Source organism: Felis catus, chromosome E2, assembly GCF_018350175.1.
Source record: "Felis catus isolate Fca126 chromosome E2, F.catus_Fca126_mat1.0, whole genome shotgun sequence".
NCBI classification, from domain to species: Eukaryota; Metazoa; Chordata; class Mammalia; order Carnivora; family Felidae; genus Felis; species Felis catus.
The window spans coordinates 7,599,286-7,626,156 of NC_058382.1; the positions used below are offsets into that span (position 1 = coordinate 7,599,286).

A 26,871-nucleotide genomic window follows, 5' to 3' on the forward strand; every position below is an offset into this window, starting at 1 on the left:
CCATCACAGGGGAGGAGCACTCGCGGGAGCTACACTCCCGGAAGCTACACTCCCGGAAGCTATCGCGAGAGCCTACCCACTACATTTCCCAGAATCCTCTGAGCACCAGGGGGCGCGGCCGTGCGCGAAGGGGCGGGCCTCTGCACCGCATATTTCCGGGATTCACCGCGGGAATGGCATTGCGGCTCCGCGTTCTCGGGGCGGCAGTGGACTTCCGGGCCAAGCTGCCCGGAAGTTGCGTGAGGGGCAAAGGGCCTTCGAGGGGGCCGCCGGAAGCTGTAGTCGGGGCACGCGGGGGCCGCCGGGAGCTGTGTGTGTCGCGGCCGCCCAGTCAGCGTCGTGCTGCCCGCCCCGCACTCGGAACCCACAGCCGCCGCCCAGGGGGATGCGGGAGCCCCTGGTTTCGGGGAGCAGAGAGGCAGGCGGGGTGAGGGGCGTTGCCAGGCAACGGGCGAGCGCCGTGGTTGGGGTACGGGTCGGGGAAAGGGCTCTGTTCCTTGGTGTCCGGGGAGGGGGCCCTGTTGCCGAGTGATGGGAGAAGAGAACCCCGTTGTTTGATAGGGGAGGGGAGTCTTCTGTTGCTAGGCGACTGGAAGAGACCCTGTTACCTAGAAACAGGGGAGGAGGATTTCTCCATTGCTAAGTAACCAGAGAAGAGACTTGTTACCTAGTGGGGCGGGGGTCCTCTGTTGCTACGTAACCAGAGAGGGCGCGCCTGTTACCTAGGGACAGGGGAGGGAGGTTGCTAGGTGACCACCGGAGGGACCCTTTCTCTTAGAGATGGGGGGGGGGGGGGGTCGGTCCTCTGTTGCTAGGTGAGTAGGACAGCCTTTTTCCTAGTAATGGGGGATGGAGGTACCCTGTTGTCAGGAGAGCACCTGGGGAGCAGGGTCAGGGGCCTCGTGTCCCCTCAGGCTGCCCTAAGACCCCAGCTCAGTGGCAGTGCCCCCCAGGGCCCGCGGGCAGGTTGGGCCTCCAGATCCCAAGCCCCTGAGTACCTTCTCCCCACCCCCCACCCCCACCCCCAAGCAGGAGCCGAGGACGGTATGTCCCAGGCCCCAGGAGCACAGCCGAGCCGGCCCTCCGTTTATCACGAGCGGCAACGCCTGGAGCTGTGTGCCGTCCACGCCCTCAACAACGTTCTGCAGCAGCAGCTCTTTAGCCAGGAGGCTGCCGACGAGATCTGCAAGAGGTGACCATCACCCGCCCTAACCCCTGGAGACACAGGGCTGACGGGCAGAGCGACCCACCCGGGTCTCGGGGCACGGCTGGGACAGAGCCCCCGGGGCTTTCTGCTGCCCCAGCACCCACCTGGGGAACCCCGGGACTGAGAGATGGAGAGGTTGCCTCTCACACCCGTCCTTGGCCATGGCCCCGGCCCCAGCCCAGGCCTCCCCTTCCCTTATCTGGACCCTCATCCCCTCCAGCCTCTTAGCTTCTGGTTTTTCTCTGCCAGTCCGCGCCACACACGGCCCCAGTGCTGACCCTGCCCTCCCTCACAGCCCTCATGTGGCTCCCCAGCAGCCCTGGGAGAAGTCCCAGGTCATGCAGCCTAATAGCCAAGGCCCTGCCTGCTCTGGGCCCCACCTTCCTCTGCAGTGTCCTATCTCACTGAACCCCCCCAAACCAGATGCCTCCCCAGTCCCCGAAGGAGCCCTACTACGATGCCTCCGGGCCATGCCTTCTTTCTGGCACAGCTTCCTTCTCTCAGCAGCCCGGAACGTTCCTCCTCACCATGCAGGACGTCAAACATCGCTTCTTTAGTATCGCTCTGCCTTGTCTCCTCTCTGTCCCGCAGCCCCCGCCCTGGCTCAAAGCCATCATCTCCCAGATCCTCCCTCCTGCCAGTAACGCACACGATGGCCACACCCAGAGATGACCCTGTCTTCCCCACTCCTACAGCCCTCCCGTGGACCCCCCAGTATCCGCAGGCAGAGTCCCAGCCCCTCAAACTGAATATCGCAGAATTTATTCATCTCTGTCATTCACGACAGGGATCCATCAACTCTTTCACACCAAGGCCGTGCTGGAGACCCAGAGATGAGTCCAGTGTGAGCCGTGCCCTGAGGGAGGCCAGGGAAACAGATGCACAGGAAAATAATACACAGACTTTTCCTCTCCGGCCCCTCCCCCTGCCCTGCCCACCAAGGGCCCAGAGAAAGAACAAAGGTGCCACTGTTTGGAGAAGGCAGGACCCAGAGAGCCAAGTGGTGGCGGGGTGGGCCCCCTGAGCTGGGGGATAGCAGGAGGAAAGACTGAGAGGGGAGCACAGGAGATGTGGTTGGGGACAGGTGGCTGGGAGGGGGTGGGGCGGGACTGAGGCTAGGAGGCCAGCTGAGGGACTAGGACTTTATCCTGGGGTGACAAGGCACCAGGGAGGGCAGGGAACAGGGGAGCGGTGGGGTCAGTGTCAGGTGTGGAAAGAGCCCCTGGGATCGGAGGGGAGGCTGGAGGCTGGATGAGGATCCAGGTGGAGGAGGAGGAGACCTGAGTGGGGGGAAATGTGGTTACGGGACGGGGCAGAGAGAGTCGGGGACAGGAGGAATCAGGCTTGGGGCTGATGAGCCACGCGGCTGCGGAAAGGGAAGAGTCCAAAGGCTGGGTGATTCGAGGGCCCCGTGCTCTCCTGCGTTGTGGGGAGGATGAGACCTTTGCAGGGGCCCCGTCTCAGGCTCTGACCCTCCCCCGCCCAGGTTGGCCCCAGACTCCCGGCTGAATCCCCATCGCAGCCTCCTGGGCACCGGCAACTATGACGTCAACGTGATCATGGCCGCCCTGCAGGGGCTGGGCCTGGCCACCGTGTGGTGGGACCGAAGGAGGTGGGACCCCAAGCGCTTCATCATGTGTGCTGAGCCTGGCACATGGGTGCGGTGGGACAGCAGGAGGGGAACCGGTGGGCGGGAGGGAAGAAAGAAGGGGCAGACGGGGGGAAGGTCGGCACGGGTGGGTGCTGGATGGAGGGCAGGCCGACGGGTTGGGAGATGGTCATCCGGTGACCGAGTGGATGGTGAAAGGGTAGTTGGACGTGTTGAGTAGGTGGTTGGTGGGGGGGGGGGGGGGCGTGTGGATGGGCAGAGGAGTGGTTGAGTGAATAAAGGATAGCAAATAGGCGGTTGAGTAGTTAATTGGACGGATGGACGGGTTCCGAGTGGATGCGGACTCGGGAGGATGGTGAGTAAGCCGAGTTGGTGGCTGGCTGGTCGGTTGCGTCATTAGGTGGATGATGTTCGGGTGGACAGTTCACGGGCAGCTGGGTGCGGGGGTGGTTGTTAGACGGCTGGGAGTTTGGGTGCCTGGGTGGTGGGCGAGTGGGAGGAGACTAAGGGGGCGCCGAGGAGAGTCCTTGGGCAGGCTCGGGGGGCCACTGCTGCCGCACCAGCCTGGGTCCCGTGAGCTCAGTAACGTTGGGCCGGCAGGTGCTCGCTGAGCACTGGACCCAGACGGTGGCGTCCCCACCCCTCCCGCACAGGCCCCTGTCCCAGCTGGCCCTGCCCCAAGTGCTGGGACTGATCCTGAACCTGCCCTCACCCATGTCTCTGGGGCTGCTGTCCCTGCCGCTCCGCCGGCGGCACTGGGTGGCCCTCCGCCAGGTGGACGGCGTCTACTACAACCTGGACTCCAAGCTGCGGGCGCCTGAGGCCCTGGGGGACGAGGACGGCGTCAGGTGAGGGGGAGGCGACTCGGGCTGGGGCTCGGCGACCGACTCCCCCACCCCAGGAGGCAGCGCGCGGGCCCCCGGGCCTCAGTCTCCTCGCTTCTCTGCCCAGGGCCTTCCTGGCGGGGGCACTGGCTCAGGGCCTGTGCGAGGTGCTGCTGGTGGTGACCAAGGAGGTGGAGGAAAAGGGCTGCTGGCTGCGGACAGACTGACCCCGCGGAGGAGAGAACCAGGCCACCGTCCGTGCGGTCCCCGTGCATCCACGTCTGGCTCCTGAACGCCAGGGAAGGACCCCGCGGAGGCCCAGCCCCTTTTCCGCACCCCCTGCCCCCCAGTGCCGCTGCTGCCTCAATAAATCTGCTGATTTGCTCCCGGCCTGGCCCGCGTCCGCCTGGGGGGCCCCTCGCCTCCGGTCACTCCCGTTTACCAGAGAGGCCGTCAGCCAGGCGGGCCCTGCCGAGAGCCCGGAGCCCAGGCGCCGACTCTCCACCACTTCCCGGCTTCGCCAGCTCGTAGGAGTTGCCCACCTCCCTGGGCCTCAGTTTCCTCATCTGTAGCACAGCAGAAAACAGCACAAAGACCCATCCTTGTGAGCTGGCGGGAGAGACCGGGAACAATGTAGAATGTTCAGTGGGGCGCCTGGGTGGCTCGGTCAGTCGAGCCTCCGACTTGATTTTCGGCCCAGGTCCTGATCTCATGGTCATGGGATCGAGCCCTGTGTCAGCTGCCACACTCAGCGTGGAGCCTGCATGGGATTCTCTCTCTTCCCTCTCTCTGCCCCTCCCCAGCTCGCTCACTCTCTCTCAAAACAAATAAACATTTCTAGAATGATCGATGGGATAAGTGCTGAGGAGAAAACAAGTTTTCTTGATTCTCAATTCTCCCCCATCAATTGCCCCAAAAGATGACCCCCGGAATTGCCAATATGCTCCGGTAGGTGACAAAGGGCTGCAAAGGTCGCTAATCCACTGACCTGAACGCAGGGAAATTATCCTGCATTATCCTGGTGCCCGAGGCAATTGTGAGGGTCCTTACAGGTGGAGGAGGAGGCAGGAAATTCAGAAAGAAGGCAGCAGGTCAGAGATGCCACGCGGCCGGCAGCCTCGAAGACCAGAAGGGGCCACAGCCGGGAAGTGGAGCCACCTCTAGGGGGCCGGAACCGGCAAGGAAACGGATTCTTCCCGGGCCCCGGGGGGGATCAGCCCTGCCCAGGACTCCAGCCCAGGGAGGCTCACCGGACTTCCGGCCACAAGCGTAAAGAGTAAATGTGTGTTGTTTAAGGCACTGGCTTTGTTCGAGCAGCCGCAGGAACCAGTACGCTGGTTAGGATTCTTCTAGCACCGAGGGCCTCTCTGAGAAGGAGGGAGGTGCGGGCAAAAGGCATTCCAGGCTGAAGGAACAGCCAGCGCAAAGGCCCTGAGGAGGCTGGTGTGACTGGAGCGACGCTGGGCAGGGAGGTGACGGGGAAGACGGTCGGTCCCTCGTGGATTTGAGCAGGAGGACAGGCACCAGTTAGGTGTCTTCTCTCCACATTCTCACCTGAGCAGGACCCCCCTCCTGTTCTGGATCTTTTCCCCGGGGGCCTGCCGTCCCCCATCCCCCCATCCCTCGCTGCCCCTGCCGCGTCCTTGTCCTTGTCCTGTCAGCCATTCACACGGCTCCCTGGCCCTACTTCTGGGTCTGGCCTGTGCTGCTGAAGCCAAGACATAAGAGGACAGGAAGCACCCCGCCCCCCGCCGTCCCAGTTGGGTGGGGGGGAGTGTTTTAAGGGGGACCTTCAGGGGCCAGGGGAAGATGAGGGAACCTGGGGTTGCTGGCTCCAGAAGGCCAAGAGGGCTCTCCAGAGGGCCAGTGGGAGGGAAGGGGGCCATTCCAGAACCTGAAAGAACTCTCAATGAAACCTGGAATCCGAGGAGGGCAGTTGTTACTGACAGGTGATGAGGGTGGGTCCCCGCCAGGCCACAAGGCCTCCAAGGGGTCGCTGAGAGCTGTACTTGGTCCAGGACAGTGGGGGGGGGGGGGGGGGGGGGGGGGGGGGGGCACAGGTCAGTCCTGGGCTCAGAAAGCCCCCTTGGGGATGGTGTGGGGACAGCCTGGCGGCCAGGAGGCCTGGGAGAAGGCTGAGGGTCCAGATGGGAGAGGACAGAGGCCTGAGTCCAGACCCTGGGGAGGGGAAGAGGGACACAGTCCGGCGATTCTGGGGGCAAAAGGGAGGAATGAGGGCCAGACCCCTGGGACCCTGGGACAGTGGAGGGGCCACCCCCCAACAGAGGAGGAGAGGTTTGAGGTCTGGGGGACAGGCTGAGCTCAGTGGGATATAAGGGATGTGACAGACCAGGTGACATCGGGGAGGGAGACCCGGGTCAGGGGCTCAGGAGATGGCTTCGGGGGTCTGTCCCGAGAGGCATGAGTGTGTGTGAGCCCAGGGAGGGAAGCAGGTAGAGCGGGGCCTGGGCAAAGGTGGGGTCCTCTTTTAGGGGTGGGCAGAAATGGGGACCCAGAGGCACAGGGAGGCCATGGGCAGGGAGACGCAGGGTGTGTGTCCCTGACCAGGCCTCAGGCTGGGTCCACCCGGACGGACAGCAAGTTCTTCCAAGGACACAAGCTAAGCCCTGACACCCGAAAGAAGGCGGGGTGCAGACACAGCAGGACGCCCTCATAAAGCCAGCCTGACCTGTGGGACTTGGGCTTGGCGCCTCTGGTTCCCAAGACTCCCAGAGGTCAAAGGGCAACTTGTAAAGTGAAAAGTCAAACAGCACATGAGAGAGAACCGGCTGGGGTCCTGGTCACCCCACCTTCGGGGGCGGCGCCCACACCACCCTGCCCCCTCTGTGCCTCTTCAGCTTGCTCGCTGTCCCACACCCGGGTCTCGACTCCTCCCTCCCTCCCTCCCTGGGTGTCCCTCTCTTGGTCTCTCTTTTGGATGCTTCTGTGTCTCCATCAGCCTTCATCTCCCTGCGCCATCTCGGGCCCCCTCCTGCCCTCTGTGCCTGTCGCCTGTCCCGTGCCGGTCCCAGACAGCCTGGCGGGACTCCCTGAGTGTTTCTATTCTTGGGCCCGAGTGACCTCCCCAGGTGCCTTCTCCGCTGTGGCCTAATATGGTCCGAGAGCGAGGAGCCGCAGCACCAGCACCGGGTGGGACCTGGGGAGGGGCGGGGGTCGGGCGCTCCCTCCCCTCCCCCTCCCCTCCCCTCCCTTCCCCGCCTGCTCTCAGCCCCCCTCCCGGGCCTGCGCACCGATTCAGTGCTTCCTGTCTGCCCCTCACCACGCAGCATGCGCCCTGCACCCTCACTAGCCCTCACCTTCGAGGCCGCCACTTCTCCCGGGAACAAGGCCTGGCTCAGGCTGTCCCTCGCCCCGGGGCGCCCGGCCAGGCGGGTCCCAGAGCTCCCGGTGGAGAGGGGCTCCCCGGAGTCCTAGGCCGCCCGTTGGGGGCGCACCACGCAGACCCGCGGGGGCCTCTCCGCCCCGCCTCCTTCCGGGAAGGGGGGCCGCAGTCACGCGGCAGGTGCAGGGTGGGGTGACAGCTGTCCCGCGCCCCCCGGTGCTGACAGCTGAGGCCCGATTTAGCTCTGGGAGCCCGGGGCTGACCAGATAAGGCGGTGGCGGGGAGTGGTCCCGCCCCCAGGGCGCCCCTTAAATTGCCCAGATGGGCCTGGGGGACGGCCGCCGCTGACGCCAGGTGAGGGACCACGCGCCTTCCTCGACTTCCCCGCGGTCTGCCCAGCGGCTGGGCCCTCTCTCTCTCTCTCTCTCTCTGTCCCCGTCTCCCTCCCTCTCTCCCCGCTTCCCTCCGTCTGTCGGTCCGTCTCTCTCCTCCTCTTCCCCCTGCCCCGCTCCCTCCTTCCTTCTCCCTCCGTCTTCGGTTCCTTCTCACTCTCCGTGGCTCCCCCTCCCCTTTCTAAATCTTGGCCCCTCGTCCCTGTCGCTCCTCTCCCTCATCTTCGCTTCCTCGTCTTTCCCTCTCCCTCCCCGCCTCTCTCCATCTGACTCTTCCTCCCACCGACCTCTCCCCTGGGCCCGTCTCTCCGTCCCTCCCCCACGTCTCTGGGCCTCAGCCTCTCGTTCTCTGTCTCTCTCCACCTCTCCCCTCCGTCTCCGTCTCCCGACCCTGTCGTCTCCTGCCCCCCTCCCCCCTCCAGCTCCCCGTCGGAGGCCGCCAGGCCCTCTGCTGCGGTTTCTGCTCAATAAAGCCGTTCTGTCCTCACTCTCTCGCTCCCCTGGCCTCCTCCTTTCCTTCCTCACTCCTCCGACCCGATCCCGGCGGGCCTCCCTCCCAGAGACAGCAAGAAACTGAGGCTGAGAGACCGGCCGAGAGGCTGGGGAGAGAGAGAGAAAGACGAAGCAGAGGGACAACCCGGAGTCAAGTGAAACAGAGACCAAAACAGGGGGCCAGAGACTCAGAGGTGGGACAGACTGTGGGACGGCAGAGACGCCCAGAGACACACACAGTGAGGTGGGGAGACGCGGAGACACAGAGGGACTCAGAGACCCAGAAACGGAGACCGGGCAGCGCCCCGCCCCCCTGGCACAGCTGAGCACCCCCCCCACCCCCCCCACCCCCAGGCCCTGTCAGGCCCGGGACAATGCGCCCTTGTCCCCGACCCCGCTCCAGTCCGGCAGCTGGACGGTGGGCTGGGTCCCAGGGGAGGGGCCTCCACCCTCAGACTCCCCCTTCTCCCCCATCCTCCTCCCTCTGGCCTCCCAGCCTGCTTTCTGCTTTGCCAGGGAAGGGGACAAGCGTTTCCAGGGCACGCGCGCGCCCTGGAAAGGACGCGAGCCGCCTCCTGGCCTCCCCCGCACCCTCGTGTCCCCTTGCCCTGGACCCTCCGCCTGTTCTTCCGGAGCGTCCAGCGTCCGGCTCCCATTCCTGGAGGAAACGGGCATTTTTAAATCCCTAGTGTTCGTTGGGCAAGTTCCACACACCGCCTCTCACCTGATACTCTCGCTCTGCTGTCCCTTCCGCCCGCCCCATTCCCTGCACTTCTTCTCGATCCGTCTGAAAATGCGCATTTGTGGGGCACCTACTGTGTGCTGGGAAACCTACAAACTCTGTCTCCTCTCTCAACTACACTTTTCTCCTCCCCTGATTCCTTTCTTCCCTCTCTCCTTTCTGACCTTCGGCTCCCTCCCTCCCTCCCTCCCGGGGGAGGGAAATGGACACATATTGAGCACTTACTGTGTGCTGGGTAGTTTACACATCTTCCCTCCCTTCTTCCCCCCTGTCTCTCCTCTGTCCCCTCCGCATCCTTCTGGCTCTCTGCTCTCTTCCAAGGCAAAGAACGCACATTTACCGAGCACCTATGGCATGCCAAACAATCGCCTGTGCTTCCTCCGCTGTCCTCCCACCCTGCTATTTCACTGACCTGTGGTTTCTGCTGCTTTCTGCTCTCGGCCAGAGAAGGAACGGGCACTTACTGAGCACCTACTGTATGCCAGACAATCTCCGTACACTCTCCTCCCCCCTCCACTCTCCCTGTTCCTTCATTTCTGACTTCTCCCTCTTTCTGCTCCATCAGCTCTTCCTTGGGGAAGACGACAAGCAACTAGGGAGCACCAACTGTATGCCAGGCAATTAGCATTCCATCTCATCTCCTCTTGCCTCTTTTTCCCTGTCCCTCTCGCTCTGCCAGGCTTCTCCCTTCCCTGGGCCCTCTTTTGGGAAAGAGGAGGAGCATTTACTGAGCACCTCCTGTGTGCCCCATGATTTGCCTGCACTACCTCCGCCTGTGCCTCCTCTCCTCTGCCAGTTCTTGAGGTTCCTTCCTTCCTTCCTTCCGGTCCGCCACCCTCACGGCCTCCTCTGCCCTCGACCTCAGCCAACCCTCCTTTCCCTTCGCCCGTGCCTGCGTCCCCCCTTTTCCTCTTGTTCTCTCTCTGCCCCTAGGAAGACAAGGTGCATTTATTGAGTGCCTCTTGGGTACCCACAGCCTAACCCACACACTCGCTTCTCCTGGGCTCCTTCTCTGCTCTAGCTCGTCCCCCTCCTCTCTGCTCTGTCTGCTCTCTCCCGGGAAGGACACAGGCATGAATTAAGCACCTGCTGTGTGCCGCTCCTACGCAGACACTGCCATGGCTTGCTTCACTGCCTCTGTTCTTCCTTCTCTCCCCCCTCTGCTTCCTTCCCTCCTCCTGGCTGCTTGTGTGCTCATCACCAAGGAGGGCGATGGGCAGTTATTAAGTACCTACTGTGTGCCCCCTGTTCTACATACACCGTCTCCTTCCCTCACAACTTCTCCTGTTTATTCTCTGCTGGAGCCTACGCTTCCCTGTCTTCTTTCTCCTGGGAAAAGAACTTTCACTTAATAAGCACCTACTGTATGCCCAGCAATTTGCCACCAGTGACTCTCTCTCTCTCCTTAGGCTGTCTTTCCCCCCGTTTTTTCTGCTATGGCGGTCTCTTCCGCTTCTTTCTGACTTGTTTCCTCTCTCCTGGAGACGGGGATGGGCATTTCGAGCACCTACTGTGTGCCAGGCTCTTTACAAGCACAGCCTCCCCTGCTCGCTACCTCCTTCCCCCTTCCCCTTCCCCTTCCCCTCGGCTGCCTCTTCGCTTCCTTCCTGCTCTCAGTGCTGACGACGACGAGGACGACGACGGGACAGGGAAGGGGCACTGATGGAGCGCCAGCTGTGTGCTGGGTCATCCACACACACTGAGCCGGCTCCTTCCACCTTCTGTCCCGCCCTGCCCCTCCCTGGCTTCCCCTCCCTGGCTTCCTGTCTTTCTCTTGTTCTTCCTTCTCGGTAGCGGAGCTCGGCATTTCCAGGCAGAAGGGATCTCGGGGCCCCGGGGGGGGGGGGGGGTCTGTCACCACCACGGCAGAAGCGCAGGCCGTGTCGGGCCCCTCGCAGCCACGGTGACAGCAAATCCGGGCTCCGGTTCGATTCCTTCATTAGAGAAAAGGGCGGATGTGGGTGACGGCCGCTCTCCGGTGTCGGTGTCGGGGAGCGACAAGGGGACCGAATGAAGGCTGAGAGAGACAGCAAGAGAGAAAGTGCTAGAAGGGAACCAGGGAGGCAGCGGGTGCCCACGGCAGGAGGCGCCTGCCGTACTACCTCCCCCCTCCCCCCCCCCCAGCCGATGGCCACACCCGGAAGGGGGCTGGGGGGGGGGCTTTCCTCCCTCCCTCTCCCCCCCTGCTCGCTCCGGTGTCCGCCCCACCCCCGCCCTCCAGTCCGCCTCGGTCTGACCCCCCCCCCCCTGAGCGGCTGCCACGCGGCCCTCTCGCCCCCTCTCTCACTCTCTCGTCTCTCTCGGACCCTCTCTCTCTGTGACTTTCGCCCTCAGACTCTGTCTCTCAGAATCTCTGTCTCTCCTTGGATCTCTCTCTGACCCGGTCTCTCTTTGTCTCTCTTTCCCTGTCCCAGACTCTCTGACTGAAACGCTCTCTCTCTTTCTGGCTCTGTCTCTCTCTGACTCTCGGACCCTCTGACTTTGTCTCCCTCCCTCCGTCTCCGACCCTTTCTGGCTCTGTCCCCGTCTGACTCTCGGACTCAGTCCCTCGATGGGTCTCTCTCTTTCAGACTCTCTCGGACTCGGTGTCTCTCACACTGTCTCTCATTCGGATTCTCTCTCAGACTCAGTCGCTGTCTCTCAGACTATCTCTCCGTCTCTCTCCCAGACTGTCTCTCAGACTCTCTCAGACCCTCCGTCCCTCCCCCTGCCTCTCCCTCAGACTCTTGTCTCTCTGATTCTCTCTCTCTGTCTCTCAGTCTCTCTCTCAGACTCTCTATGACTCTGTGTCTCTCACACTGTCTCCCTCTCTGATTCTCTCTCTCAGACTGTCTCAGAGTCTGTCTCTTTCAGACTCTATGGCTCGCTGTCTCTCAGACTATCTCTCCGTCCTCTCTCTCACACTGTCTCTCAGACTGTCTCTGTCTCTCTCTCTCAGACTGTCTCTTAGACTCTCAGACCTTGTCTCTTTCAGTCTCTCTCTCAGACTCTCTAGGACTCAGTGTCTCTCACACTGTCTCTCAGACTGTCTCTGTCTCTCTCAGACTCTCAGACCTTGTCTCTCAGACTCTCTTCTCTCTCCGACCCTCTCTCTCTCTCTGTCTCTGACTCGCAGACTTTTTCTGACTCCGTCTCTCTGACTCCGTCTCTCAGACCATCCCAGGCGCTCTCTCTCTCAGAGACACAGTCTCTGTCTCTGACTCCCTGTCTCAGGAAGTGTCCTTCTTCATCTTTTTTCTCACCTGTGCCCCTGTCCCCACCCACTTGGTCTCTGCATCGTCTCTGACCCGCTCTCCTCCCCACACTACCTTCTAGTTGCTTCTGCTCACACCCGTCCTGATGGCGCCTGGCTTCACCTCCTCCTCCCCCTCTCCTTCCCCCTCCTCCTCTCCCCCTCTTCCTCCTCCTCCCCCTTTCTTTCCCCCTCCTCCCGCTCCTCCTCCCCGTCTCCTTCCCCCTCCTCCCTATCCCCTTCCCCTCCTCCCTCTCCCCCTCTTCCTCCTCTTCCCCCTCTCCTTCCCCTCCTCCCTCTCCTCCTCTTCCTCCTCTTTCCCCCTCCTCCTCCCTGTCTCCTTCCCCCTCCTCCCTATCCCCTTCCCCTCCTCCCTCTCCCCCTCTTCCTCCTCCTCCCCCTCTCCTTCCCCCCTCCTCCTCTCCTCCTCCTCCCTGTCTCCTTCCCCCTCCTCCTCTCCCTCCTCCCTATCCCCTTCCCCTCCTCCTCCTCCCCCTCTCCTCCCCCTCTCCTTCCCCCTCCTCCCTCTCCCCCTCTTCCTCCTCCTCCCCCTCTCCTCGTCCCCCTCCTCCCTATCCCCTTCCCCTCCTCCCTCTCCCCCTCTTCCTCCTCCTCCCCCTCTCCTTCCCCCTCCTCCCTCTCCTCCTCCTCCCTGTCTCCTTCCCCCTCCTCCTCTCCCTCCTCCCTATCCCCTTCCCCTCCTCCTCCTCCCCGTCTCCTTCCCCCTCCTCCCTCTCCTCTTTCCCCCTCCTCCTCCCTGTCTCCTTCTCCCTCCTCCCTATCCCCTTCCCCTCCTCCCCTCCCCCTCTTCCTCCTCCTCCCCCTCTCCTTCTCCCTCCTCCCTCTCCTCCTCTTTCCCCCTCCTCCTCCCCGTCTCCTTCCCCCTCCTCCTCTCCCCTTCCCCTCCTCCCTCTCCCCCTCTTCCTCTCCCTCCCTCCCCCCTCCTCCTCCTCTGCCTCCCCCTCTCCCTTCAGTCCCCAGCTGGGCCTCCCCCCACGCCCCCCGCGCAGGGTTTCTTTATTCCCCTCCTCGTGCTCCTCAGAGTTACTCGATGTCACACACACCCCTCCCCCAGTTCTGAACCCAAGCTCCGGTCCTTCTTCACACTCCCCCACCCAACCCCACCCGGTCCGGCTCCCTGCCCCGCGGCTCTCGCCTCTCACCCTCTCCGGAAGCTTCTCTCCTTCCTCCCCTCAGGACTTCAAGCCCACCCCATACCGCTTCCCTCCGCCCCCTCGTCTACCCCCTCCCTTTGCCCTCCAGGCGGTGGCGACGGGGACGGAGGTGGCATCCACACGGCAGCGCCCAGGACAGGAGGGGCCGCTCTGGGGGCCCCGTGTGGCAGGTCCCCCCTCCCCCCCCCTTCCCTCCGCTTCTCTGCGCGCCTCTCCTCTTCCTCTACTCCTGTCTCCTTCGCTTCCAGCTTCTTTTCCTCGCCAACCTCCCGTTCTTCGGGTTGTGCTCGGGGAGCACTCTCCTGCTTTCCACCTGCCAGTCCCTGCTCCCCTCCCCGTCTCCCGGCCTCGGGCCCTCTCGCACACGCCGATGCTGTCCCCCCACCATCCCTCCATGGGGTCTCCTATCCCCCCCCCTTCTGTCCACACTCCCGCTCGGCTTTTCGCTGTACCTTCTTTTCCAGGACTTTCTACTCCTCTTTCTGCTCCGTCTCCCCCCCCCCCCGCCCCCGCCCGGGTCCTCCCGCCCTTGCGTCTCTACCCCCTCCACGCCCTCCCCCCAACATTTTCCTTCTCCATTTCTCCGCCTGGCGTCGTCCCCGAGGGTCTCCCTCATCCCGTCCCGTCCGTCGGTCTCTCGGCCCCACATCTGCCCCTCCCCCAGGTCCCCGGCCGCGCCCCCGGCCCCCTGCCGCCTCCGACAGCGGGGAGGCCCCTGGCCGGGCGCCCCCACGAGCTGGTGACACCCGTCTCCTGCCCCCGAACAGACAGCCCCGTGTGTTGGGTGTCCCATTTCGCGACAGTCAGGTCACGTCCCGGGACCGCCAGCCCGCCCGTCTCCAGCTCCTCGCGCGCCCGGGGCCGGGGGACACTGCCGGCGACCCGGAAGGGCCCCGTCTCTCGGGAGGCGACACAGCCTCCCTTGCCTCTTCTCTGGCTCCGGCTCTGTCGTTCCTTCGGCCCCCTTCATCACCCGGCTCCTTCCGCACGCCGTGGGCTCCGGGCTGTCGGTGTTCCCGGCTGTCACTTCTTCGTCTCCGGTGACACTTCTTCCGTGACAGAAGCGCCCGCGGCGTGGCGTCTCCGCAGCGGGGTGTGACCTCGGTCTCCGGTCGCCTCGCCTGGGCCGGGCCCCCACCCCACCCCACCCCACCCCACCGGACCCCGGCCCCGGCTTCTGGGAGTGCGCGTGCCTGCCCCTGCCAGTCTGCGCGCGCGCACGCGCCTGTCCGGGCCGGCCCGTGCGCGCGCGCGCGCCTGTCTGTGCGCGCGCGCCTGTGCCTCTGCGTCCGCGCGCGTCTACCTGTGCGCGTGCGCGCCCCGGCCCCTGCGGGGGGGGGCCTCTGCGGGGGGCCCCCTCCCCCCGCCAGTGTTTCCGACCCCGTCTCCCTCCCCCCATCCCTTCCCCTCCCCTCTCGCTCCCCAGCCGCCCCTCACTGCCCCCCTCACTCTTCTCAGCGCGGCTTTGTGCTCTCTCCTCCCCATCCTTTTTCTTCCACTCCCTCCTCTCTCACCTCCCCACCCCCTCCGGGCTCCACGCGCGCCTGGCACTCCCCGCCCCTCGCTCACACCCCTCCTTTCTCGGCCTCTCTCCTCCTCCGCCCCGCTCTATCCCGCCTGCTCGCCCGCCCGCTCGCCCGCCCGCTCGCTCTCCACACTCGGGTCCCCCTTGTTCCTGTCTCTGGTTCCCGTCCGCTCTCCCCCCTTCCTCCGCCTGCTCTCCTCCCTGTCCTGCTCCGCCTCGGCCTTCTCATCGCCGCCCTGGCCGAGCGCTCGCTCCTTCTCTGTCGCTGTCCCCGTTCCTCCCCGTCCCCTTCCGCTCTCCCCGCCCTGCGTCTCTGCCTTCTTACCCCGTCTGGCCTCGCGGCTCCCGGTTCGCTCCTCCGCTCCGCACCCTCCCCTGCTCTCCCGGACCGTCTTCTGCCCCCGCCCGTCTTCTCCCGTGCGTTCCCTTCCACTTCCGACTCTCTCCCTCCTTCTCCTTCCCCAGACGTCGTTCTCCCCGCCACCGTCTCCCCTCTCCGCCTCTCTCTCAGGGCCTCCCCCCAGCCTGTCTTCTCGGTCTCCCTTCCTCGTGCCCCTCCTCATTTCTTGCGTTTCCCCCTGCGCTTTCTCTTCCCTTCTTCCCTCCTGGCTCCCCTCTCCTGCTGGCTTCCATCCCTTCTCTCCCCACCCCTTCAATCCCTCTCCCTCTTTCCTCTCTCTCCTCTCTGAATCTGCTGCGTCTCTCGCTCTCCCCTCCCAGACTTCTCCCCTCGCACTGGCCTCCTTTCCTCTGAGCCGTGTCTCCCGGGAGGCCCCTCCACGCCCAGGCCCCCGCAGGGGCCCTGAGCTCCTCTCCCGTCTCCCCGCCGAAGTCTTGAGCTGACATCCACCTGGGGATCTGTGCCGCGTTCGTGGCAAGAGGCTGCGCAGCCCGAAGCAGGGCTGCGAAGCCTGCGGCCCCCCGAGGTGCCAGGGCATGTGTGACACCCTTTTTCTCTCTCTTTTCTGTCTGTCCTGGACCCTGGACACTGCCCGGAGGAAGGAGGCCTGCCCCTGGCCCAGGAAGGAGGAAACGAACGAGGAGCTGGCCAGAGACCGGGAGTGAGGTGCCTGGAGACCACAGCATGTAGGTGGCAGGGCAGGGACTGGCTGGGCCACCCTGCTCCTTCCCCACTCTGCTGATCCCTGGGGGGCTTGGTGAGCATGGTGGGAAGGAGGCTGCCTCCTTTCTGCCCCGTTCCCCTCCCCAACCCCCCACAATCCTCTCTTCCTCAGGCGACATGGAGCGCGGGAGGACCTCACCCGACTCCCGTTTCACGGATGAGAACACAGGCACCGGTGTTCCCGAAGATCAGCATCTGCGAGGACAGAGGCTTCGTGGGGACCCCGGCCTTCCCAAAGGGCCAACAGCACCCCCTGCAGGGCACTTCTCTTCGTGGCGAGGGGCCATGTGGGCCTGACCTCCCCAGAGTGTCCGGCGGAGTATCCTATGGGCCTGGGAGGTAGTCTCTGGCGGCGCGAAACCTTTTATCGCCGCCTACTGATAAAGGACGGAACTGCAACCCGGCTGGATTAGGCACCGTGAACGGCCGCGAAAAACAAAAAAACCCCCGCAGGGACTGGAATGCTTGGGGGGAGGGGTGGGTGGGAGGAGAGCTGTTGGTGGGGGGAGGGGAGACGGGAAATTTGCAAAATTCTGTAAAAATGTGAAAATGTTTACTCCTGGTCAATACGTAAACATCATACCCAGCAAGCTCTTTGGTTTTCAACTGAAACCTCCACCCTTCACGTTTCCAAGTCATTCCACGGGTGGGTTCTTTCCACGTTGCCACGGAAAGAAATACAAGCATGACTCTTCCCGGAGAAACAAAGGGAAGTTGCTTGGCGGCCTGTTTCTAGGAACTGGGCCACGTTGGGTTTTCCCCTGTAAGGACACCATTGTGTCCTGCTGAGATGGAAGGTGGGTGCGCCAGCAAAGGAGAATGACTGGCAGCTAGAGAGGCCCCAGTAAGGGGCCCCGATGCTCCCTGTAGAGTCACTACTGGGTGAAATAATGGAGGCTACAGAACTGTTTCCCAAAGTCCCTGCTACAAGGCATAATTTGCCATAGGAGAGTCTTTAAAATACTTACATTATTAGCCTTATAGATTTTATTTCTATCTTTTTAAAGTTTTTATTTATTTTTGAGAGAGACAGAGCACCAGCGGGGGGAGGGGCAGAAAGAGAGGGAGGCACAGAATCCGAAGCAGGCTCCAGGCTCTGAGCTGTCAGCACAGGGCCCAACGTGGGGCTCGAACCCACGCCCAGCAAGATCATGACCTGAGCCAAAGTCAGATGCTTAACAGACCGAGCCACCCAGGCGCCCCAGCCTTACAGATTTCAAGAGTGCCTGTCCTACAACTCTGTCCTAAGTGTATCTAAATGACAATATGAAACCCTGGAGTGGGAAAGGGGTTTCCTACACGCCAGGGAGCAGGTAACATCTTGGGGGGCAAAGAGGGGCATCCAGAGGGCGAGGCAGGAAACCCAGGAGGGAGGCAACCCCTCTATTGAGCACTTACCTGGCAGGTGCTCTCCCATCTCAGACCAGAGGACAGGAGGCCAGAAGAGGGAGAGAGTGGGCTCCTCAGGGGCAGAGAGAGAGAGGGGGAGGACAGAATGGGGTTGAGGCTATGAGGGGGTGGAGGGTGCCTCCGGCCTGGCCGGTGGTATTTGAGGGACTCGCCTGTTAGGGCTGGGGGGTGCTCATCAATGAGGCTGAAAAGGAGGAATAGAACAAAAGCTACTGGGCCTCAAAGGCGAGGCAGAGGCCCTGGGACTTTGTCCCGAGGGTGCTGGGGAGCCACGGAGAGGCTAAGAGCAGGGGAGAAGTGAGGACAGCCCTGGTGTCAGAAATCCCCTCATGAGGCCAGGGAGGAGGCGGCCAGGGCTGGGGCCATGGGGACAGAGAAGGGGTGAGGCAGGGAGGAACAGCAGAGGAGGGCACAGCAGCGCTCTGGTCTGTGAGGTCAGGTAGGTGGCGGCACCGCACGCCGGCGTACGGATTCCTGGAGGAGCTCTGACTGGGGGCAGACAGGTGGCAGTGACTCTCAGAGGTCCCCGAGAGGACACTCTGGGTCTGGAGACCAGGAAGGGGGTCTGAACTGGAGGTGGGCTTGAGGACAGTCAGACAGAAGAGCTCCAGTGTGACAGGGAGGAGGTGGCTGAGACCGCCCCCGGCGAGTCCCCACCTGGGAGCGTGTCCTGCGGACACACGTGTGTGTGCCCAAAATGAGGCAGGCACGTGGGGATTCCTGGAGTGCTGCGTGAAACCACCCAAAGGTCCATCCACGAGGGGCCAATGAATTCAACCCCAAGCCAGCCATGCACTCTGCATCCAAGATGGAAACCTCTCTGGTTTCAAGGGGAGGAAAAAACTAGAGCAACGCACTTTTTGTAAGACGATTTACATACACATTTGCGTGGTTACAGAGAGAGTATCTCCAAAGCAGTGCACAGGAGACCAAAAATGCGGGCGGCCCCCCAGGAAGGGGAACGGGTACCAGGCTGGGGTGAGCGCAAGGCCCTTTGCTTTTGGATCCTGTGGTATCTTTTGAGTTCTGGGCTCTATCCCGGGTACCCTGATAAAATGAAACAGTAAATGAACTCTCCGGGGACAAGCAAGAATTAGGAAAGTTTAATGTGGACAGAACCCCAAGGAGCCTAAACTAGCTCAGACGTTGACTGGAATATACCACAGATTAACTCTGCTGGCTCCAGAGTGATCAAAAAACCCCTAGAGAAAAAGAAAGTAATCAGATTGATGAAGATCTCAATCGCAATCCACTAAAAAGTTACAAAATGGGGGGCGCCTGAGTGGCTCAGTCGGCTAAGCATCCGACTTCGGCTCAGGCATTATCTCACGGTTCACAAGTTCGAGTCCCGCGTCTGGCTGTGTGCTGACAGCTCAGAGCCTGCAGCCTGCTTCAGACTCTGTGTCTCCTTATCTCTCTCTGCCCTGCTCCTGCTGGTACCCTGTCTCTCTCTCAAAAATAAGTAAAACATTTTTAAAAATTACAAAATGGTCCAACAAATGCCTGGGGCAAGAATGCACCTGCAAATGAGACAAAGGGTTAAGAACTCGGAGTCTGAACCCTGTCCAAGAAAGCACCAGTCAACACTACAGGGCAATCTTAGAGGTCATATGAAACACAGACCGGAGAAACATGAGACATGATGGCACATGCTGGTGGAGAAAGAAATGCCAAGTTAGAATAACTCGGGGACACTGCCCTATGTATTAAAAGCCACAAGGGCGCCTGGGTGGTTCCATCGGTTAAGCACCGACTTTGGCTCAGGTCACGATCTCACGGTTTGTGAGTTCGAGCCCCGCATTGGGCTCTGTGCTGACAGCTCAGAGCCCAGAGCCTGCTTCGGATTCTGTGTCTCCCTCTCTCTCTCTGCCCTTCCCCCACTCATGCTCTCTCTCTCAAAAATAAACGTACATAAAAAAAATTTCTTTTATATATTAAAAGCCACAAAAGGGGCACCTGGGTAGCTCAGTCGGTTAAGTGTCAGACCTCAGCTCAGGCCATGACCTTGTGGCTCGTGAGTCTGAGCCCCACATTGGGCTCTCTGTCGTCAGACATTTTTTTAGTGTTTTTAAATAAACATCTCTCTCTGCCCCTACCCCTGCTCTCTCTCAAACATAAATAAACATTTAAAAAAAATCTTTTTTAAAAAGAGCATTTGGGGGGAACAACCGCCCACCACACCCCTTTTATGTCGTTTCGCCAGTAGAGCCACACGAGTGCGTCCCCTTTTCATAAAAGTGTCTCCGATCTGCCGTAGAGGTTCCACTTTTAGTTCTGAGTCCCCGGGAAAAGAATTCAAACTCACCAAAGAGGGCCTGGATAACACTGCTATTTATTAACCACACCGAGCAGGAAGCTACATGTGGAACATTTGGGGAACAGTTTAATCCACAGCCATACGACACCGTGGAGCGTTGCACGGCCATTACGGCGGCCCTGCGAGCCACTCGTGTGTGTTTCTGAATAATAACGTACAGTGAACGGCGGAAACTCAGTAAAGCCTGGGCACTGGGATTTCCTCGGAACCAAATCGACGGTTGCATTCGGCTGCTGAGTTGTTTTTTACTCTGATGTGTTTCAATATACTTTTGAATGTTTTTAAATAGACAAAGGGAGGGGGGTGATCAATAGCAAAGCCAGGCAGTGGCCTCCCAGTGCGCAGACAGGGAAGACATTCCGGACAGGGAAACGGGTTCTATTTACATCATCCGGCCTTCGACTCCACTAAGTATTAGTTTTGTTTTCACTTCTAACATAATTTCTTCATGCCCCAAAGCTTCCGAAGGCCTGGCATCCTGACAAAGCAGCCTAAACTGCTCAGGGCCATGGGCAGATAAAGGCCAGGGAAGGATCCCAAGGCGGGGCTGCTGGGAGGAACGGAGCCTGGGGGGGGGGGGGGGGACCCCTGGCCAGCCCACACCTGCTCTGCGCCAGGCCCCTCAGGGCAGACAGGTGGGAAGCACATGGCCCAATCCAGTGTCAGACAAGTTAGGGGGACTGTCTAGCCCGGCCTGGGACAGGCAGGACGAGAAGACTACGAACAAAGGCACAGAGGCTGGAGAGAACTCGGCATGTTCCCAAACTGTGAGGCTCGGGGCGGAAACGGGGGGGGGACAAACACAAGGTCAGAGCTGGCCCAGAAGCTCAAGCTCCGCGCTGCGGGCACGGGAAGCCTTTGCGGCTGCAGAGGGGCCACAGGGGAAGGCGGAGCGCACCAGAAGGTAGCCTCCAGCCGCAGAAACAGCAAGCAGAGGGAAAGGACTCCTGGGGAGGGGACGTCCTCCCATCCTCACGGGACGGACACGGGATGGGCTGGCAAATCCTCCTTCAGACAACCAAGGACACGGGCACTCTGGGCAAGAAGGGAGGTGCCTGGATGACAGGGGACCAGGGTGCTGACAGGCCCCTCAGCGGCCACTGCCCCCCCCACCACCCCCGCCGCCGCCCCCTCCCTGGCCCCCGGCGTCCGGCGCTCCTGACATCATGAGGAACAGGACGACGGGAATGATGTACATCCACTGTGGGCCAGAAAGGATGACAGACAGACAGACAGACAGACAGAGACACAGAAACAAGAGAAGTGAATATGAGCAGCGTTCCCCCAGGGCAGGGAAGGTGGGGGCGCCGGCGTGAGGGGAGGCCACGTGAGGGAAGGGGGCCCGGGTCCCCTACATCACTACAGGTTGGGGGAGGGCAGGTGGGGTGCAGGGAGGGTGGAGGCGGGAGGGGGCTCAGTCCTCACTCAGGCCTCCTGCGGCGGCGGCGTGGGCCCCGGGGCGGCAGGACGCAGGGCTGTGAGCAACACGGCCCCCCCGAGGATGAGGTGCCACTGGGGAGGGAGGGGGTACAGGTCAGGGCTAGGGGTGGCCATGGGGTCCTGTGGCCACTGGGGAGAGCAGAGCTGGGGCAGCGGGCCCTCGGCCTCTCTGTGCCTCAGTTTCCCCGCAGTTCAGCTGTCAGGCTGCCCTGAGGTCAGGACCTACTGGCAAACTAACGGAGGCCCCCCCCCACCGGCACCCCATTCAGGGCGGTAGGGCTTGGCATCCCCACCCACAGTGGCCTCCGCCGTCCCCCGCCCTGGCCTTGTGGGACGGGCCTTCCGCCCTCGGTGCCCCCAGGTCCTCCCACCCGCCCCAGCCCGGCAGCACAAGCCGGGTCCCTCTCCAGCTCCAGACCAGCCTCCTGCACACCAACACCCATAGCCCTGCCTCCCTGAAGTGCCCCTTCGCAAAGCCGCTGGCGTCCCAGCACCCACCTTCTCTTTTCCCAATCTTCCCGTTCCACTGAAATCCCTGCCTCCCGCCCTGTTAACACCGGCCCGGCTCAGGCCTCGTCCCAGGCTCCTCCCAGAACAGACCCCGGCCTGGCCACAGCCCTCCGCACTGCACTTCCTGCAGACGGGCCTCTGGAGACCAGCCCCCAGCCTGAGGGGCCATCCCGGCTTCCCAGCACTGCCGGGCTCTGGGCCGGCCCATCTGCGGAGACCGGAGGTCCCGTGACCGCTGCCACGAGCAGACACAGGCAGAGGCAGGGCGCACGGCTCCACGGTCCTCACCTGGTCCGTCCGGGCCTTGGGCTCAGCCCCGGTGCCAGGGGACATGCCCAGAGGCGACAAGCAAGCCCCGCGCACAGGAGGCCTGGAGAATGAGGAACAGGCCAAGGGCCACAGGGGAGAGAAGGGCAGAGGGGGACTCAGGATGGGAGGGAGAGGGGCAGGCAGAGCTCCACTCACGTATTTGGCGAAAAAGGACTTCTGTTCCTGGGGGTTCTTGGCCTTCTGGGCCTGTTCCATCTCCAGGCGCTCAATGAAGGCAGCTGTCTCGGGACTAGGGGCGGGCCAAGGAGGAGACAGGGTAAGGGGCTGGGCTCAGCCAACAAGGACACCGGCAGCAAAGGCGGCAGAAGGACGGAGACAATGCTGTCCATGCCGTGCCCTGCACCAGTACCCTGCGCACCCACACCCTGGGGCACCCACACCCTGGGGTACCCACACCCTGGGGCACCCACACCCTGGGGTACCCACACCGTGGGGCACCCACACCCTGGAGCACCCGCACCCTGGAGCACCCACACCCTGGGGCACCCACACCCTGGAGCACCCACATCCTGGAGCACCCACACCCTGGGGCACCCACACCGTGGGGCACCCACACCCTGGAGCACCCGCACCCTGGAGCATCCACACCCTGGGGCACCACATCCTGGAGCACCCACATCCTGGAGCACCCACACCCTGGGGCACCCACACCCTGGGGCACCCACACCCTGGAGCACCCACACCGTGGGGCACCCACACCCTGGAGGACCCGCACCCTGGAGCACCCACACCCTGGGGCATCACATCCTGGAGCACCCACACCCCGGAGCACCCACACCCTGGGGCACCCACACCCTGGGGCACCACATCCTGGAGCACCCACACCCCGGAGCACCCACACCCTGGGGCACCCACACCCTGGGGCACCACATCCTGGAGCACCCACATCCTGGAGCACCCGCACCCTGGGGTACCCACACTGTGGGGCACCCACACCCTGGAGCACCCGCACCCTGGAGCACCCACACCCTGGGGCATCACATCCTGGAGCACCCGCACCCTGGAGCACCCGCACCCTGGGGTACCCACACTGTGGGGCACCCACATCCTGGAGCACCATATCCTAGAGCACCGGGACCCTGGACCACTCGCACACTGGGGCACCCACATCCTGGAGCAACTGTATCCTGGGGCACCACACCCTGGGGCACCCACACCCTGCCGTCCTCACCCTGGGGCGGTGGCTGGTGGCTGTAGCTGCACAGAAGTGTTAAACAGCTCCAGATCCACATCTTCTACTTCGTGGCCCCTGCAGCCCCCGGGGTGTGTCACCACCGACACACCCACCACGTTGCCAGCCACATCCACGTGCAGCGTCAGCTGGTCCGACAGGTGCGACTCTACCAGGGAGCACTAGGGGGGGCAGGGAGGGGAGGGTCGCCACCAGACCTTGCCCGCGCCAAGACCCCCGAGCCTCCAGCCCCTCTCACGGGGCCCAGAAAGATCTTTCAAAACCCTTCGTGGTTCCCTCCACCCTCGGGCACAAGCCCAAGCGTGACAACTTCCCCATTGGGCCCTGTGCTGCCCCATCAAAGCGCCCACCACCTGGACTGTCCCCCTCCAGCCCAGGAGACCCTTGAGAGCAAGGCCAGGCCTGAGTCTTCCCCGTCCATAAATGCTGGGGCAACAAATGGTGGAAGCCAGGCTGGGGCAAGTGGGAGGAGCGAGGATGGTCCTCATCACTGACTCACCGCGGGGACAAAGGAGGAGACGTAGCCACCGGCTTCTGGGCCATCAGGGGCCCCAGGGCGCTGAGGGACCCGGACACGGTACAAGCCATTCAAGGCCGCCACATCCTGCAGGGCAGAGGAGGGTGGCAGTGAGAGGGACAGCGCCTGGCCCCAGCCAGGCCTGGACTGCCATCGGGCCCGGGGGACCCTTCTCCAGTCTCGCTCAGCCAGCACTCCCCAATCCCTGACCCGGGACTCGTCCCAGTGGGGTGGCCCTGCTGGTGGGTGAGGCCAGGAGCCACTGGGCGCTCCACCTGGGGGAGAAACCACGTCAAGGGGAGGAGAGCCCGGCCCACTGATGGAGTGAGTCCCAAGGACGCTCTTCTCACACCTGGATCCAGCTGCACCTTGGCCCACCCCTTAGGTGGACTCCCCAACCGCACGAGCAAGAAAGTCTCTTGGGAGGCAGCTGCGACAAAGAATCATGTGGGCGCCATACAGGAAGGCTGGCGGCGGCGCACCGTCTCCCACAGGGAGGGCACGTGCCCGCCCAGAATGAAACCTGCCGTCCCCGGCCTCCCCTGCACCTGCACCTGGCCAAAGGGACAGAATGGAAGCGGACGTGGCAGCTTTTGTGAGCTTTGCCTAGAAGACGGCTGCTCCCTCTGCCCCCCCACCCCCACCCTCTTCTCTTTCTCTGGCCTGCTGCACCTGCCTGCCCCATCTCTAGGGAGGACTGAGCCAGGTCTGGAAGGAGCCCGGCCCTCGGGGCGGCCATGGAGCAGGCAGGCCACGGCAGAAATCACATTCTTGCGTTAACCTTCGGTTCTTACGGGAATCTCTTTCTCCTCCCAAGCAAATCTCCTCCTAGCTGACTGCAAAGCGTCTTGGTTGAATCTGGAAAGGCGAGAGGAGCTAACTATATTAAACTTGGGGGAAGACGATGTACTGGGTACAAGGAATGGTCCGGGCAGAGGCCCTGCAGCACGTGTCTCGTGCTCCAAGGCACACGTCCCCCATATCCCAGCAGAGCCCCAGGTCCCCTCCTCACCCGGAGCCGGCCCCGCTCCTCCTCATTGAGCTGCCGCTGTGACAGGGACAAAGTGCCATCCTGCTGGTTCCAGAGCAGTGAGCCCCGCTTCCGAAAGTGGGCGCTGTCATCTGTGGGGAGTCAGGGCTTAGCGACCGCTTCAACCTTCAATCCTCGCGGTGACCAGGTTGCTTCTCCCTCCTGAGCGCCCCGCCCCCATCTTCCCACCTGCAACGTGGGGACACCCCCCACCAAGTCCTGCTCTCCCACCTCACAGGGCAGTCCACAGCAGACGTCTGAACACCACAGCTCCTAAGCCCTGCCTCTGCCTTGCCGGGCAGTCACCTGATCTCTCTGAGCCTCAGTTCTTTCACTATAAAATAGAGGGGCTTCCAACCGTTAGGCCATGTCGGAATCCGTGGGGCTTTTCCGGGCAGATGCCAGGGACTGAGTCAGGAGGTGTGCAGAGGGTTCCAGCTTCAGTGTTTCAAACAAGTGTTCCAGAGTTTGGGACCTCAGACCTCCGGGCCGCACTGACATCTGTGCTCTGGGAATCTGAATGCCTGAATCCCAGTAGTTTAAGCTGGGCTGTAGAGCAGGTCCTGGCTCTGCCATTCACTTACAAAAGGACCTTATGCGATGCCCCTTTGAACCTCAGTTTCCCCTTCTGGAAAACGGGGCTATCCCTAACACCCGCCACGTTGCATGACTGCTGAGAGCACTTTTGAGTGAATACATGCCGAACATCTAGCCACGAATGCAGGGCACAAGGTGACTGGTCTGAAAAGTCTGCTCTGAGGTTATTACTGCTGCACTGGCCTTTCTGAAACTAGGATTTATTTTACAGGTGAGGGAGTATCCAAAGGTAGAGTTCTTACTCTCTCGTGCCCTCCCTGCCCCAACCTCCCCCAGAATAACCCAAACACACTCCTAGGGGCAAAGCCGGTAGTAAATGGATGGCATGTCTCACACTGGGTGGCACCAGACCCACGTTGTTGACTTCACCGGGCATCAGGTAAGTGCCGAGACAAGGAACGTTGCTAGACTCACCGATCTCAAATGAGTGCTCCAGCAGCAGCCCCACGGTGCCACAGCCCTCACCCTCTCGACCTTCTGCCCCCGCCTGCAGGTGAGAGAGAGGTCCCCCGGTGAGGACAATCAGAGCCCTCAGCAGGGCAAGACCACGGACCCCGGGACAGATGCAGGCTGAGGAAGGAACCTTATTTTCATACTCTTTTCCAAACATTGACACTTGTCCACGATTCCACCGGGAACCGCCCCTTTCATGAAAATTCATGATCTGGACCGTCCCCAGAAAACTAGAGCCCGCAAACAAGCGTGACCTTGCTTCTAAGGCAACTATCTCCAGGTCACTTTCACACCTAGCATCATAAACATTCATGAGTTAAAGGATACCTGCGCTTCCTTCCCAACCTAATATTCAAGCGGCCCCTTTTTTGCCTTTAACAGCCACAATAGCCACCATGCCTCCGGAATTCCGACCCTTATCAAGTACATACAAGAGACCACGCCCTCTGGGGGGTGCCTGGCTGGCTCGGGGGATTAAGCCGTGGGGCTTTAGCTCGGGTCATGATCTCCTGGTTTGTGAGTTCCAGCCCCACATCCGGCTGGCGCTGATAGCTCGCTTCAGATCTTCTGTCTCCTCTCTCTCTCTGCACCTCCCATGCTCGTTGTCTCTCTCTTTCGAAATAAATAAACTTAAAAAAAAAATTCCACGCCATCCATTCCGCTAAGTTCAAATGTCTCCTACCTCGCACCCCCCACCGAACGCCCTTGCACCTACGCAGCCCTCACACCTTCGCAAACCTGTGTCCAGATTTTAATCCTGGAACTCAAGATCCCGCCCTTCTCATGCATATGCAGGAACAGAACTCCGGTCCAATCACTCCAGAGCCCTTCTAACGGTTTCGTTTTAGCCGCCCCTATGTCTGATTCGCCAAGATTCCACCCGAGCCACACCTCCTCCTGCATATTTAAGACTGCGGATCCCTAGTGTTGTTGAGCGTTAACTTGAGGTTCTGGCCCCAACGGCGCATCCTCGTTTTCAAACCACCCAAAGTCCAGGCACCAAGAGTCCATCCGAGGCCCGCCCACTCGTGTATGTTCACGAGCTAGAGCCTTCCTAACTATACTCTCACTTTCACCGCTTCCTCTCTCCTGGCCCTGCAATGCCCCGTTCCCACCTTACCCGATGTAAACACCCGAGACCCAGGATTTCCGTCAGCCCCGCTCCCCGTCAGAGTTAATGAGCACTCACCCCCCGCAGAGCGGTCCCGGACCGGCAGCCGCTGCCCCGCGCGCGGCTGGGGGCTGCTGCCGCCATCAGCAGGAGCAGGAGCAGCCGAGTAGCCACGGCGCCGGCCGCCGCCATTTTCACCCCTTCCCACCAGGCCAGGGGCGGGAGTGAGCCCGGCGCCTCAGAGCACGCCTCCCATGCGCCTGCGCCAGTTCCTTGCGCCTGCGCACTAGCGCCCGCCAC

General features: G+C 62.1%; 2 protein-coding genes and 1 long non-coding RNA gene across 10 annotated transcripts; 1 reads left to right on the plus strand and 2 right to left on the minus strand.

Annotated features, from left to right (window-relative positions):
• The first annotated feature begins 149 nt into the window (after positions 1–149).
• JOSD2 (Josephin domain containing 2) lies at positions 150–4,024 on the plus strand. Of its 6 annotated transcripts, none has more exons than XM_023245965.2 (6): positions 150–469; positions 1,030–1,192; positions 1,995–2,051; positions 2,694–2,819; positions 3,470–3,664; positions 3,768–4,024. In XM_023245965.2, the coding sequence occupies exons 2-6, from the start codon at positions 1,047–1,049 to the stop codon at positions 3,865–3,867; spliced, it is 624 nt and encodes a 207-aa protein (XP_023101733.1). In that variant the 5' UTR covers positions 150–469; positions 1,030–1,046; the 3' UTR covers positions 3,868–4,024. The 6 variants fall into 6 exon arrangements, with proteins under 6 accessions (XP_023101733.1, XP_023101732.1, XP_023101731.1 ...); XM_023245964.2 differs by having other exon boundaries at positions 151–427; XM_023245963.2 differs by having other exon boundaries at positions 158–469; positions 1,033–1,192.
• On the minus strand, positions 1,951–5,675 carry LOC102899516. Its single transcript, XR_006590477.1, has 2 exons — positions 4,891–5,675; positions 1,951–4,685 (listed from the first exon to the last, which is right to left on the minus strand). It is a non-coding gene; the product is annotated as an uncharacterized LOC102899516 (long non-coding RNA).
• Positions 5,676–19,387: 13,712 nt separating this feature from the next.
• EMC10 (ER membrane protein complex subunit 10) lies at positions 19,388–26,831 on the minus strand. Of its 3 annotated transcripts, XM_003997459.5 has the most exons (8): positions 26,650–26,829; positions 25,422–25,494; positions 24,393–24,502; positions 23,363–23,467; positions 22,843–23,024; positions 21,807–21,900; positions 20,817–20,903; positions 20,495–20,592 (listed from the first exon to the last, which is right to left on the minus strand). In XM_003997459.5, the coding sequence occupies exons 1-7, from the start codon at positions 26,761–26,763 to the stop codon at positions 20,817–20,819; spliced, it is 765 nt and encodes a 254-aa protein (XP_003997508.1). In that variant the 5' UTR covers positions 26,764–26,829; the 3' UTR covers positions 20,495–20,592. The 3 variants fall into 3 exon arrangements, with proteins under 3 accessions (XP_044902241.1, XP_003997507.1, XP_003997508.1); XM_045046306.1 differs by lacking the exon at positions 20,817–20,903 and having other exon boundaries at positions 19,388–20,592; positions 25,422–25,449; positions 26,722–26,831; XM_003997458.6 differs by lacking the exon at positions 20,817–20,903 and having other exon boundaries at positions 19,388–20,592.
• Between the last annotated feature and the right edge of the window lie 40 nt (positions 26,832–26,871).